Raw genomic sequence first — 14,981 nt, 5'->3', positions numbered from 1 at the left:
ATGCAGAATTTGAATCTAAAGAGAAAAACTACGACAAACCAAAATTGAGGAACATTATATAAAATAATTAAACTTGGTACTTCAAAAACATCAATATCATGAAAGACAAAGGCTTAAAACCTTCTCCAGATTAAGGAAGAATGAGGAGACGTACAACTCAATGCATTATGTGGTTCTGGACTGGACAGTGGATAAAATGATAATAGTGAAATGTAGGAACACCATACCTTGACCATAGAAGAAGTTTTGCAAGATTTGCAAATGAGTAACTGTAAAGAGTTGTGTGAAGCCATAATGTTAGTTATGTAATGGCCATAAATGTTCCCTGATGTCTCGGGATCCTGGAAAAGCCCTCAAGATGCTGCCTTAACAACCTTTGTAAAAAAGCCAAGATAATCGAGCATTCTTTTGCTTTTTGTAAAATGCTTTGCTGAGCACTCTCTCCCTAGATTGTTCCAATGATAACCGATAACCAAAAGCCTGTTTGGCCTCTGTAAAACTGCTTTGGCTAGGTGCTCCCCCGCCCTCTGCTTTTTTTTTTTTTTTTTGCCTTTAAAAGCAAACTGGAGTTCGTTCGGGGCTACATGATTTGGTAACTATAGTTCCTGTGCGGTTGCCAGCTTTAAAATAAAGACTCCTTAAGAATTTGGCTACTTAATTGTGTAGCAGAATGTTTGTTTCCTTGCTGCCCAGATATAACAATAGTATGATTATAGACTGCATGTTTGTGTTTCCAACCCCAAAATTCATATGTTGAAACCATAATCCCCAATGTGATTATATTTGGAGATGGGGTTTTTGGGAGGCAATTAGGTCATGAGGGTAGAGCCTTCATGATGAGATTAATGTTTTCATAAGAAAAACAGGACAGTTTGCTTCTCTGCTGTCCACCATGTGAAGATACAAGAATAAGACTGTTGACCTGGAACACTGAGGTTGCCGGTTCAAAACCTTGGGCTTGCCTGGTCAAGGCGCATATGGAAGATGATGCTTCCTGCTCCTCCCCCCCCCTCCCCTCTCTCTAAAAAATCAATAAATAAAATATTAATTAAAAGAATAAGACTGTTTGCAAACCAAGAAGCAAGTCCCTACCAAGAGTCCATTCTGATGGCACCTTGGTCTTGGACTTCCCAGCCTCCAGACTGTCAGAATTAAATTGTTCAAGCCACCAAGTCCATGGTAAATTGTTATAGTAGTCCAAGCAGACTAAATAAGTACTAAGGTTATGTCAAAGAAAAATCCTGATTCTTGGGAAATACACATTGAATATTAAGGGATGAGGTATGATATATGCACCCTACTCTCTGATGACTCAGAAAAAAGTATATGTATACTTATGTCTCTGTATATAGAGAAATAGAAAAAATATGCTAAAACGTGTTATTGCAATTTTTCTGTAAGTATGAAATCATACAGAGGTGTCTTCTGCTTAGGATTTTTCATTCTCCAGCTTGTGGGAAGAAACAAATATTTATTATGCCTCCCTTAAATTCCTCCAGTCACTCTTCAGTAAACAGATTTAAATTTTTTAAAATTTATTTCTTTATTCAGTTTAGAGAAGAGAGATAGATAGATAGATAGATAGATAGAGAGAGAGAGAGAAGGGAGGCGAGGAGCAGTCAACTCCTACACGTGCCTTGACCAGGAAGCCCAGGGTTTTAAACTGGTGACCTCGGCGTTCCAGGTTGATGCTTGATCCACTGCGCCACCACAGGTCACACTAAATATAGTATAGATTTTTACAACTATTCTAACACACAGATTATCATTTAAGAGGTGAAATCTTAAAATTTATACCTGGTGGCAGTATTGTTACAATTATACTTACACTTAACACTACACAGCCTGACCAGGCGGTGGCGCAGTGAATAGAGCGCCGGACTGGGATGTAGAGGACCCAGGTTCGAGACCCTGAGGTCAAGCTTGAGCACGGGCTCATCTGGTTTGAGCAAAAGCTCACCAGCTTGGACTCAAGGTCGCTGGCTCGAGCAAGAGGTTACTCGGTCTGCTGAAGGCCCGCGGTCAAGGCACATATGAGAAAGCAATCAATGAACAACTAAGGTGTTGCAATGCGCAACGAAAAACTAATGATTGATGCTTCTCATCTCTCCATTCCTGTCTGTCTGTCTCTGTCTATCCCTCTCTCTGACTCTCTCTCTGTCTCTGTAAAAAAAATAAAATTAAATTAAAACAAAACAAAACAAAACACTACACAAAAGACTAATTCCTTTAATAAATGCGAACCAGTTCTAATACTTTTGGTTGTCCATGGTGTTTTCAAAACCCTTGTAACCCACTACAAATTGAAGCATCAGAGTTCTTGTGCAGAACCCTTACACGGAGGAATAGTATTACTAAAATGCAAATACAGTGAATGAGGACCCTCCAAATATTTTTAGGAAGGGGGTAGGAAATCGTACAAATTACTCAAAATGTGTAATAGCACCAAAACGACTGTTTTCAGTTTACACATAAAGGCAAATACATTATTGTTTGAAGGGGGAATGCCTATATTCTAAATAAGTAATTAATACAGCTTGTTGCAATGAGAAAAGTGGTCTGTCCTATAAACTCTGCTCCAACAGGCTTATTTTTGTTATGCACAACATTTATACAGAATTTCACACCTGAGAGGGACAAAAAATTTGCACTATGGACCTCTAGGCTAGTCTTTAATACTCTTACAGAACCAAAACATCTTTGTTTTGATCCCATAACTCCCAGGAAATAACACTGACAACTGATTCCCATAAAAGCCACTTTTTTCCTGGAAGAATATTCTGTTTATTCTGTTTTGAAACACACTGCTCACAAAAATGAGGGGATATTTCAAAATGAATATGAAGTGATAAAATATCCCTTCATTTGAGCAGTATAAATGCCTATAAACCTATTTCTTACTTCCTCAGAAATTGTTAAAGAGATCATTCCAGTTGCTAGGTTTTAAAAAGTCAACATTTAATCCAAACCAAATATGGTTCTTAATAATAGAATTGTATTGGAAGTATCTGTACATTTACTAAGGTATAATAAGATTTGGTGCAGTGTATACATGAACTTTTTTGCCCAAGTTGAACAAGCCTTTAATAAGTTACAGGCTCATGCTAACCAACTTCTTTTCCTTTTTTTGAGATTTATGAATATTGGATACTTTTTAATGAACATTTTGGCCTTACTGATACATTTAATTTGCTTCTTGGTGGCATTACCTCAGCAAGAACCAGGTCTCCAGAATCTTAAATGCCGCTATGCAGCCAATGTTCTGACAGATGGTTCTATAAATAATCATCCAAAAAGAACAGCAAGAAAGTCAATAGGAAACTGATAAAAACAAAACTAAAGTTGAAGCCTTTACTTACTTGTTACATAATGAGTTGAAGGAAGAATATCAACTTGTTACATAATGAGTTGAAGGAAGAATATCAACATAATGCCACTGATGTAGATCAGGAACTCTATTATGATGTTGCTTAGGACAAACCTAAGACGCCTAAGTTGTAGTGGTTGGTTATCAAATCCAATGATGGGTTCCCTTAAGCTCTTAACTCATAAAGCAAAATAATGGATGTGCATCCCAAGTAAAAGATAAAGAACATTTCCTTATTTACACAAAGAACATTTCTGCATAGCTAAATCTTCATTTTGAATCCAGAACCAATCAGCAAACAATTCTGCTTCTTCCACTTCAAAGCTACTTTATAGGGAACTATGAAGTTCCCTACTTCATAGCTTGGCCTTAAAATTATTCAACCCAATGTCTTATAAGTCTAGGATTGAGAGACTCCCAAGCTTTGCCTATGTTGTTTTCTCCTTTACTACACCAACCTAAATAAATTTGGCTTTGTGGGAACTACTGGCATATCTGATAAAGTTGTCAGTGGGTTTCAAAGGATTTTCTTGTATACACAGTCTGGCTACCTCAAGACAATTATTAATATTTAAATAGGTTTCTTTTTTCACGCATGGTTTTGCTGGGTGGTTTGACATGGTTCTGATAATATTCTATGTATCTTGCATTTTTGAGAAATATGCTTTTAGAAGGTTTTGCTAAACATTTTCAATGGTGGTAAAAGATGTTATATTGGGCCCTGGCCAGTTGGCTCAGTGGTAGAGCGTCGGCCTGGCGTGCAGAAGTCCTGGGTTAGATTCCCAGCCAGGGCACACAGGAGAAACGCCCATCTGCTTCTCCACTCCTCCCCCTCTCCTTCCTCTCTGTCTCTCTCTTCCTCTCCCGCAGCCGAGGCTCTACTCAAGCAAAGATGGCCAGGGCGCTGGGGATGGCTCCTTGGCCTCTGCCCCAGGTGCTAGAGTGGCTCTGGTCGCAACGGAGCAACGCCCCAGAGGGGCAGAACATCACCCCCTGGTGAGCGGAGCGTCGCTCCCTGGTGGGCCTGCAGGGTGGATCCCAGTCGGGCGCATGCGGGAGTCTGTCTGACTGTCTCTCCCCGTTTCCGGCTTCAGAGAGTCAGTCCATGCCAAAGTTGAACCATTCCACCCCCCAATCAGACATTTAGATGTTTTCCAATTTTTGCTATTGCAAACAAACCTATAATTAATATTTTGCAAAAAGCTTTTCCTACAGATTAAATTTTGTCCTCAGGATAAATTCTTGTAATGACAAGTGAATTAAAGTAGATGAGTATTTGGGGCTCTAGCTAGCCATATAACATTTGTTTTCCAAGAGTTTTACCAATGAACTCCTTCCACTTGCAACCTGTTCAAGTAAATGCTCCACTGAACTTTATCCAGCTCATTAGGAAAAACGTAAATACAAGTTTTGCCTAGACATTAAAAAGTTTTAGATGTTTACATAGAGCTTTTGAGGAACACAATAGGCAGGTTTCTTATTCTCAATTTGCCTCTATATTTCTCAAATTAACTAGGTGGAAAAGCAAATGAAGTCATAAAACACTAGGAGGAAATGCAAATATTAAATATTAAGCAATAATTACTGCAAGCATAGGTAAGTTTGTTTCGATGGTAGGTTAGTATATATACAGACCAATAAACACCCCTAGGAATCAAAGATTTAAAAGAACTTTCCAAGTTGAATTATTTTCAAAGACTTTGACAATTAGTGTAGAAAACAAGACCTTTTTTTTTTCGGTAAGGCATTGAGTGAGAAGGAATTAAAAACACATAGCTGAACATGAGTGAACTACTTATAGACTGCTTTTTTGAGTGCAAACATTATAAAACGGTCAACTATTTTATTTTACTAAAGTAATAACTGGGCACGTCTTTTAAAAGTACATTTTAATACCACGGATCTAGGACTTAGTGATGAAGTTAGCTGGGACAGACTTCCGGTCCCGTTGGGCCCTGGACTCTCCGGCTCTGCCAGTTTTCTTCCAGCTGATCTGAGACCGGAGCTCCGAGTCCTCAAAGTTCTTCCCAGGTTGGGTTAGTTACACGCTGTGTCTGGGAAGCTGAAGGTGGGGAGCAGCTGAGTACGGTAAAGACATCAGATTTCTTTCCCGATCTTAGTCTTCAGCTAACCCGCCACTCAACTTCGTCCCCATCACCGACTTGAAGTGAGCTTCACTCACTTCCACAAACAGACGAATCCAACTCGGAACCTTCTTCCCCATCCCGGACCCCGCCCTTCTCCGTTAACTAGAACCCAATCTCAGCACCCGCCGCTCGGCGGAACCGCGGTGACGTCACCGCGGCGAAACGCATGCGCAGGGCCTCGGGGTCCTTCCCCGATTCTTTCAACCGCTGCTCGGGCGGTCTCGGGTCCGACGAGAACTCCAATTCCCAACGTCCTGTGCTTTGGGAACAGGGAAGGAGGGTCGGCACTGTGGGAAAGAGGCTCCGGAGGGGAGCGGGCCGCAGCTGGCGGCTCCTCCTCCTGCAGCGGTTTGGCACCTCTTTCCGCCGGCGGCGTCGGCGGCGTCGGCGCTCACGCAGGGGCGGGTCACGGCGGCGCTGAGCGGTGCTGGGCGGGAAGGGAGGTCGTGGCGGTGGCTGTGTCGGCAGCGGGGACAACAGCGGCCGCGGCGGCCGCAGGGACAGCCGGAGCGGTGGTGCTGTCAGCCAGGCCGTCGGAGAAATGGGAGACCCGGGGTCGGAGGTGAGCCGGCAAACCCACAGGGTTTCGGTGTTGTTGGGTGTGAGGCCTGGTGCTCGGCCGCAGCCGCGGGGCGACACCCTCGGCGTCTCGGGCGATCCCGGCGCCGGGGGCCCTGCGGGTCTGAGCCGGGGACCGGCGGCAACAATGGCCGCCCCCGCCCGGCCGGCCGAGCCCGGAGTCCCCGCTGCTCGTCGGGCTGAGGCTGCCTCCCTGCACTGAGCAGACGGGGACGCCGCCCGGGCCGCGAACCGCTCTCGCTGCCGGGTCCCTGCGGCTGCACGTCCTCAGGGGCCCAATCCGACTCCATCGACTTCTGCTCGCGGTCGCGGTCGCGGGGCTTGTGCTGTTGGGTTTCCTTGAGAGCTGTTCCTTTTTCGTTTCTCTTGGGCACACCTCTCCCTGCAGATACGCGGCCGTCTAGATAAGCGTCTAGATAAGTGTGTTTTGGCTTGTTTTTGTAGATAATAGAATCTGCTCCCGCAGCTGGGCCCGACGCATCTGAGTGCACGACGGAGGAAAATGAAGATGACATTCAGTTTGTCAGTGTAAGTAGCGGCGCTATTCGGGTTCTTCCCCGAGTCAGGGACTGCGTGGGGAGCCGTTCTGGGGACTACGCCTCACCTGTTCGTTCACCGCCCAGCCCAGACGGATGCGAGTCTGATGGGCCCTGGACAGTGCTGGGGATGAGGAGATGGACCAGAAGAGGTCTCTGAGCAACCGCAGTAGCCATCACAAAGACTTGGCTAAGGACATGTTGTCCACTTAACCACTCTTCGGCCTTCGTGTAGAGCCATTTTATACTTCATCTTTGCAAAGTCCTAAGACTGAGTATAGAAATGGGGGAAGAGTGACTTCTAAAAGATGACACACAGGTGAGGGACCAGGGACAGCGAATGATGAGGAAGGACGGGGAAGACAAGGGTTATGAGAACTGAAAACCTGGGCATTATGTAGCTTCGTAGTAACATGGAGGGAGGTAGCTTGAAGGTCTCTCTAATATCTGAGGTCATGATGTTACAGCATGTAGAATAATTGATGTTCCTAAGGAAAGTCCCTGCATCACCAGGGACTTGCTGTATTCTGATTTTAATTCCTTTGAGACAATTTCAGGCATTAGTAAGTGTAGATTCTTGGGCCTCATTCTGGACCTACTGAATAAGAATTTGAAGTTGGGGCCTAGTAACCTTCATGTTGGAAAAATGCAAAGACAGATTGAATCTCTGAATCACACTATAAAGCGTTGGATTGGGGAAAGGTGGGCATGATTTTCACCCAAAACTGTAAAACTAACAAGGGCTTTGCTTAAAGTAGTACCTACCTAGAGAATATTTCTACTCTAAACTACTCTGAATACCGTAGTTAAGGTTCACTATTAAAGCTGTATAATTTTTCTTCAACAAAGTGTCGTGTATTTGTGTAGAGTTGGGGGCAACGTTGTAAAACTGGTTATTAAACAATATCCTGGTATCACAACATTAGGGTCACTGTGGTGATCCATTGTTGTGTTGTGTCTTAGTGGGTTTGTGTAGGAGGAGTCTTTCACAAGATCATTTTGTGGCTTTTTCTCCTGTGCTAGTGCATATGGTACTTTTTTATTTTAAACTTTTAAGGTTTTTTTTGGGGGGGGGGTTAGAAGATTCCTGTCCCTTCAGTTACTTTGGACTAACGTATGTTTGGTGACAGGATTCTATGGCTCTTTAGGACAAATATTTCAGGTTCTTCCTGAATATTGGTATGTTTTGTGAATGAAAAGTATTTCTCTTGATATTTTATGCAAATATAAGTAAGAATGACACCCACTTTATGAGCTACAGGCCTTACTTTGAAAGTCACAGATGGAATCTACTAAAATAAAATTTGAAAATACATATATTTTTGGTACTCCAGAATGAAGTATGACAGTGCAGCTTGTGACTAATTGTATTAAGCTGAAGTTTAAAAATACATTTTTAAGTTTTATTTTAAATGTAGAGAATCTGTTACATCTTTACATCTAGAAAAATTTATACACATCAATGATTTGTGTATCTAACTTGACACATCATCTTATATTTATCCCTGTTTTCAAATATACGATTAAAGGTTTGGTAATTCCAAATGGAGAAAATGAATTACATGTATCCAGTGCAATTACAAACCTACTAAAAACATTCCCTTTGCTTTTTAGTGATAATGCTTAAATGACAATGATGTCTTAATTCTATTTTATAATAGAATTAGAGATGGGATCTTACATTTTATTCAGATACAAAAAGAGGATTATGTCTCTTCTTGATTTACTCTGGATTTCTTAGTTCACTGTTGATTTCCTTTTCTCATATTTGATACACCTGGTGGCATAGCAGTCTTTCTGAGGTTTGCAAAATACAGAGTTGAAAACTAAACAGCATGCTGAAGGAAAGGGAAAATTAGGTGTGGAGGTCCAAAATGATCCCTTTCCTTTATATTTTATTGAAATATAACAGAACACAATTTGTAAGTACTATTTGACTTTTGCAAAGCCAGTACACCTGTGTAAACAGTGCTCAAATCAAGAAACAATGTTATAACAAAAGCTTTTCATTTAAGTCTTTCTCATGTTAATAATATGACTCTTTATTCAGCCATCTTTGTGTCTTTCTTTGAAACTGGATGTTTTGATTTACTCCCAGAGAATTGTTTTAGCTAAGAGCTGATAAACATGAGTTTTCACAATGCTATTCTAGATATAAAGGTATCAAAACTTCTGAGGCAACCTGTCATAATCTTGAGAACAGCAGTGAGATTTAGATTTCAGCCAGGATTATTGGTTTAATATAGAATCATTGAACATGTGGAAATAGTGAAGGGAATCAAGGTTTCATTTCATAAATAACAGAAGCACATAGGTCAAGTGATTATACTTTACCCACATTAGAATGGGTCATAGGTTAAAAAATTAGGGTATCTCTTGTCTGGGTGTCTAAGGACTGTAATTAGGTTTATAAAAATGATGTTGGAGTTCATAACATGCAAAGTCATGAATTAAGTACCTTAGAGGTACAAGTATTAATTGGAAATCCTACTTAAAAGTATCAGTACTGTATTTTAGTGTGGGAGATGATTTAGAAGATGAGAACTATTTACATAGTTCTAGTAGAACTTTTATAAAAGTACATGGTGCTATAAAAAAAGGACTATTAAAATCAATTAAAAAAAGACTTACTTTGGCACAGGAAGCATTTAGTATTTGTCTAAAAGGTCATTTTGAGAAAAATAGGAAAGGTATCAAAATGGGAAATACAGGATTTTGTGTAGTTCTGGAGAATAAGAATTTTTTTTTCCCATGTGGGAGAGGAAAGGATGGGCTAGATAGAATAGATCTTGAATTTGGACTAAATTTGAACTTAAAGTAGGCAATTGGGAACCACTTGAAAATTTTAAACTGAGCAGGACTGCAGAAGGTAACTATGCCCCGAACTTCGCTCTATGGGGGAAAAACAGGAATTATTTTGGGTGTTAAATTAGATTTTTTACATCTGTGCTTATATCCATGTTTGTTTAGACTGAGTAAGTTTTTTGTGTTTTTTTTTTGTATACCATATCTTTATGTATTGATATCACTTTCCAGTTAGTAGGCAATTGTTTCTGTATGAGAATCAGTTTTCTAATAACAGGAATCAAACCTGTTCTTATTTAAAATTTTTATTTAAACTTATTATTAACTGTGTTCCTAATCTGTTTTTCTTGTGCCTTCTAAATTGTGTGGTTTTGGAAGTAGGATCCTTGAATTTTGTTATTGTTGCAGAGGAGATGTGAATGATGATTTACTAGTTGATGGGTAGAGCAAATTCAAATAAAATGCCTTGTAAATGGAGGACCACATGCATTTATACTTGTTATGAATATAAGTAGTGATTATAAGTATTATTAGAAATTACTTATTTTTGGTGTTTCTGTGATAAACATTAACTTCTTTTGGGGAGTTATTTTTTGGTCAGTGTTATGAGTTTGCAGGTAGTCCTTTTTCTTATTGAAAAGCATTTTATCTCAGAAATTTAGGTAATAAGCATTGATTTAAAAATAGTACATATATTTTGAACTACCTCAGAGTTGCATTGACCAAACAACTAATTATGTGTTTAGAGAACCAGGTGTACCTCAGTTTGCTGATTTGTTAAGTGAGATAATAGTAATAATTCAGCATCTCATCTTGTGAAGTAATTCTGGGGATAAATAAAATCATGTGAATGAAAGGTTAGCATAATCCTTGTACAGGGCAGAATTACAAATGTTATCGAAATAAATGATATACTAAAATGTTTCAGTTCCCTCATTATGGTAGATGTCTTTCCATATCCACTGTGGAAATTAGCTGAAGTGTGGAGTATTTGTTTATAAAGCAATCTTACCATTTTTCTTGTTTTTCCACTCAGCCTCTTTGCCTTTTTGGTAGTGACCATTGTGTCACTTAAAACTCAGTAATTATTTGTTGAGTGAATGAATGAATATTCTAAATGACTCCTGCTTTTTCTCACTTTTGGATTTCCTAGCCTGATTCTTTTTATTAATTAGTGTGAATTATGTGAAGCTGTCGTTGTTTAGTTGTGCTTCCCAGTCTCGTGGTTCACTCTGATAGTAAGTTTCTGGTAGTCATCTCTCATCTGTTTTTACTCCTGCCCCTTCTATTATTTTGCATCTGCTTTTTAATCCTACTTCTGACCATTTTCCTTATTGTTTTATCCTGCCCAGTCTACTTTTGCTTTGTGCCCTGTTACTTTCTTTCATCTCGCTTATTTATTTACCTACTATCATTTCATGAAAGTTCTGTTTTTACTTCTGTATTCCTGGTAATCTGGGGACTTGATTGGTGTACTATTTCTGTGGGCATGTAATAAAATTTTGTAATGAACATTTCTTGAAGAGTACAAACTCAGGTAATTATATGAACGGTAGAAGCTATTTTTCCTCTACTCCCTTCTTGGCTTAAATGTATGCTTTTGGTGATCTTAATATCAGGTAGGTGATACATCTCTCCTGACCATTGGAGAATATCTGTCCCTGTTTTCCTCTTTTTAAAACTTTAATTATTACAGCTTAGGTAAAAATTCCAATTACTCTATTAGATGAGTCTTGCCTAGAAGTTTTGCTCCCTGGTTCTTGTAACGGCTAGATCACTCACTACCTGCAAGGATAGCAGTTTGCTGCTTGAAGAGAAGATGCAGCCTAGGGAGAGAAACAAGCTATCCTTGAGACTGGAGGCTTCTTTCAGGAAGAGAATTTAAAAAAATATATTTATTTTATTGATTTTAGAGAGAATAAGGGGGAGAGCGAGAGAGACAGGGACATTGTTCTGTTCTGTAGGTGTCCTGACCGGGGATCAAACTGGCAACCTCTGTGCTTCCAGAGGATGCCCTAACCAACCGAGCTATCGGCCAGGGTCAGGAAGAAGATCTTTAACTAGATTTTAGCTCCTGTCTCTAGACTAGAGTCATTTTCTGTTAGTATTAACACTGAATTAATTTCTTTGGCTTGCCAGCAGTCGACTTTATCCTAAGAAAATTTTCCCTCTGCCATATTTTCCTCTTGCATTCCTTTCTTATGTTCTCAACATACTAAGTTTTTTTGTTTTGTTTTAAGAGTAATCTTATGTCCTATACTGCCTTATTTCTACTTAACTTTTTAGAGAGTAGCTTCTGTGCTCACTGCATTTTTAACAGTTACTCTTTCAAAGGGATTTTAAAACCTCCTTGTTGCCAAATTCAGTGGCGTTTTTTTGATGTTTTTGGCCAGTTAGTTTTTTTTTTTGTTTTTTGTATTTTTCTGAAGCTGGAAACGGGTATAGACAGTCAGACAGACTCCCGCAAGCGCCCGGCCGGGATCCACCCGGCACGCCCACCAGGGGGCGACGCTCTGCCCCTCTGGGGCGTAGCTCTGTCGTGACCAGAGCCACTCTAGCGCCTGGGGCAGAGAGGCCAAGGAGCCATCCCCAGCGCCCCGGGCCATCTTTGCTCCAATGCAGCCTCGCTGTGGGAGGGGAAGAGAGAGACAGAGAAGAAGGAGAGGGGGAGGGGTGGAGAAGCAGATGTGCGTGTCTCCTGTGTGCCCTGGCCAGGAATTGAACCCCGGACTTATGCACGCCAGGCCGACGCTCTACCACTGAGCCAACCGGCCAGGGCCTGGCCAGACTTAGTTTTGATAATTTTTTATTGAGGTTTACTCTGTGAGTTTGTGTATTCCTGATTCTTTTCTAATTTCTGATTACCTACTTAGCTCTTCTGAATCCTAAAATTCCAGCATTTTCTCAAGAGCCTCCTTGAATCTTATTACTCATCTTTGCTTTCTTCCTTGGCAATCTCATAGTTTCAAAATAGAGCTAGAGTTCCCTGACCTGCGGTGGCGCAGTAGATAGAGCAATGGCCTGGGATACTGAGAGGACCCAGGTTTGAAACACCACGGTTGCAGACTTGAGTGTGGACTCACCAGCTTGAATGCAGGATTGCTGGCTTGAGTGTGGGATCATAGATATTACCGCATGGTCACTGGCTTGAGGCCAAGGTCACTGGCTTGAGCAAGGGGTTACTGATGTAGCTGGAGCCATCCAGTCAAGGCACATATGAGAAAGCAATCAACGAACAACTAAGGTGCCGTGTCTATGAGCTGATGCTTCTCATCTCCCTTCCTGTCTGTCCTTCTCTCTCACTCAAAAAAAAAAAAAAAAAAAAAAATACTGGCCTGACCAGCTGGTGGCACAGTAGATAGACTGTCAGCCTGGGACTCCAGACCCACGTTTAAAACCTGAGGTCAACGGCTTGAGCGCTGACTCACCAGCTTGAGCATGGGGTTGCTGGCTTGAGCGTGGGATCGTAGACATGACTCTGTGGTCGCTGGCTTGAGCCCAAACATCACTGGCTTTAAGCCTAAGGTCTCTGGCTTGAGGCCAAGGTTGCTGGCTTGAGCAAGGGGTCACTGGCTCTGCTGTAGCCCCCTGGTCAAGGCACATATGGGAAAGCAATCAGTGAATAACGAAGGTGCCTCAATGAAGAATTGGTGCTTCTCATCTCTCTCCCTTCCTGTCTATCTGACTCTATCTGTCCTTCTCTCTGTTCTCTCTTTCTCTGTCTCACACATACACACACACACAAATACTAGAGTTAATAGTCTTTGGGGGATCCACTCCCAAATCTGTACTCTCAGTATGCTCATACATCCAGATTACAGTTCTGCATTTCCAGCTCTCTGCCAAATAACTCTGTGTGTCACTGGCATTCCAAATCATTTTGTGCAAAAATATCAGCTTTGTGTTTCTGTGTTTCAAATTTATATTAATAGGCTTGATCAGCGGTGGTGCAGTGTATAGAGCGTTGGCTTGGGTTGAGGAGGACCCAGGTTTGAAACTCTGAGGCTCCCATCTTGAGTGCAGGCTCATTTGCCTTGAGCGCGGGTTCGTAGACATGGCCCATAGTCACTGGCAAAGGGGTCACTGGCTCGACTGGAGCCCCCCATTATCAAGGCCCATATGAGAAAGCAATCAATGAACAACTAAGGTGCTGCAACTCTGAGTTGATGCTGCTCATCTCTCTCTTTTCCTGTCTGTCCCTATTTGTCTCCCCCTACTCTCTTCACTTAAAAAAAAAAAAAATTAAGGCATTAGCATCCTTCTTTTTGCCCAACCTTGAAACCTTAGGGACCCCTTTGACATCTGGTTATTGTTGGGCTTTTGTTTTGTGTTGCCAATCTCCCCCCCCCCCCCATTATACTCATACCCATATATACTTTGGTATATGCACCACAACACTATTCTTGCAATTACCACTATTTTAGTTCTGCATTTTGTGTCTGGAACGATTATTTTGCTTTCCCCACTCTTTATACTTATTTATGTGATTAATCTTCTTAAAGCACAACTCTCATAATGTTACTCCCCTCTTAGTATTTATTAATTGTTTTTTGCCTGTGGAATATAATTGAAGCTTTTAAGCCTAGCGTTTAAGGCCTGGATCATGATGAAGTGAGGATGGATGGAAACAAAGGATGGAGAACAGTCAGGCTTAATGTTTGACTCTATAGAAGCGGGAGATAAAGCTGAGCTATTGGTCAAAGAACTCAATGATTTTGGACTTGGGTATCTAACAAACCCATCCCATTTGCACAGCATTGTATCATAATATGTGTTTTTATATCCTGTTTCTATATTAATAATCCTTTCCCAAGGAATTAACATAGTGTTCCTACTCTCACCTGGGTTTATCCTTCTAGATTTTGTCATTTTTTATTCATCTACATACTCTGAATATTTATTTTTCTTCATTTATTCTCATTATTTTCTGCCAGCCATAAGGCTTCCTCTTCAGAGGAATTCTTGCCAATCTCAACAAACTTGATTGTTTTAAATACTAGTTTAGTTTGAAGTTTGTTAATTTCCTTAATTTTTTTATAGGAAGGACCATTAAGACCTGTTCTTGAATACATTGATTTGGTCAGCAGTGATGATGAAGAGCCTAGCACCTCTCATAGTGATGTAAGTACACTATATTTGATTTATATTTATCTACTTCTGTCATTTGAGGCATTATCTAAAGGGAGTTATCAAATCAGTGGTGCTGTGTTTAGTGCTTTAGAGAATGGCCCATTTCTGTTAGAATGGGCCATACATAATAAGTAGTCTAAGGAATCCTTTGCCCAGAATATCTCCTCCTTTCAGTTTTGGTCCTCCTTTCAGTGAGGATGTGAAAGGATGGCATGACACAGGGAAGTTAGCCTTGGAGGTGATATCTGAAAAGGAAAGTGCAATATAAACTGCAAGCTTTTTGGCTCCTTGTGTCCTTCTCCTTTCCTATCTCTCTTCAGGTGCCCTATAGAACTGGATCCTTTTCCTCCAGAACCATGTGGCCACAGAAAATTTGTTTTATCTTGGAAGAAAGGATTTGTGAAGATTCTTTAGAAA

The 14,981-nt window shown here is 40.9% G+C and overlaps 1 protein-coding gene across 3 annotated transcripts in view; it reads left to right on the top strand.

Annotated features, from left to right (window-relative positions):
• Positions 1-5,306: 5,306 nt before the first annotated feature.
• ZNF451 (zinc finger protein 451) overlaps positions 5,307-14,981 on the top strand; it is a 90,341-nt gene continuing 80,666 nt past the window's right edge. For 2 of the 3 annotated variants that reach the window (XM_066359124.1, XM_066359125.1), the window contains exons 1-3: positions 5,320-6,076; positions 6,538-6,621; positions 14,475-14,555. In XM_066359124.1, the coding sequence (XP_066215221.1) occupies positions 6,056-6,076; positions 6,538-6,621; positions 14,475-14,555 (186 nt within the window). In that variant the 5' untranslated portion in view covers positions 5,320-6,055. Of the gene's footprint in view, positions 6,077-6,537; positions 6,622-14,474; positions 14,556-14,981 lie in introns of all 3 variants that reach the window. The other variant, XM_066359126.1, reaches the window with a different exon arrangement.

Source organism: Saccopteryx leptura, chromosome 1 (genome assembly GCF_036850995.1).
Source record: "Saccopteryx leptura isolate mSacLep1 chromosome 1, mSacLep1_pri_phased_curated, whole genome shotgun sequence".
Lineage (NCBI taxonomy): Eukaryota > Metazoa > Chordata > Mammalia > Chiroptera > Emballonuridae > Saccopteryx > Saccopteryx leptura.
Note: the sequence above shows the minus strand (reverse complement) of the source record. Positions and strands in the feature narration are given on the sequence as shown.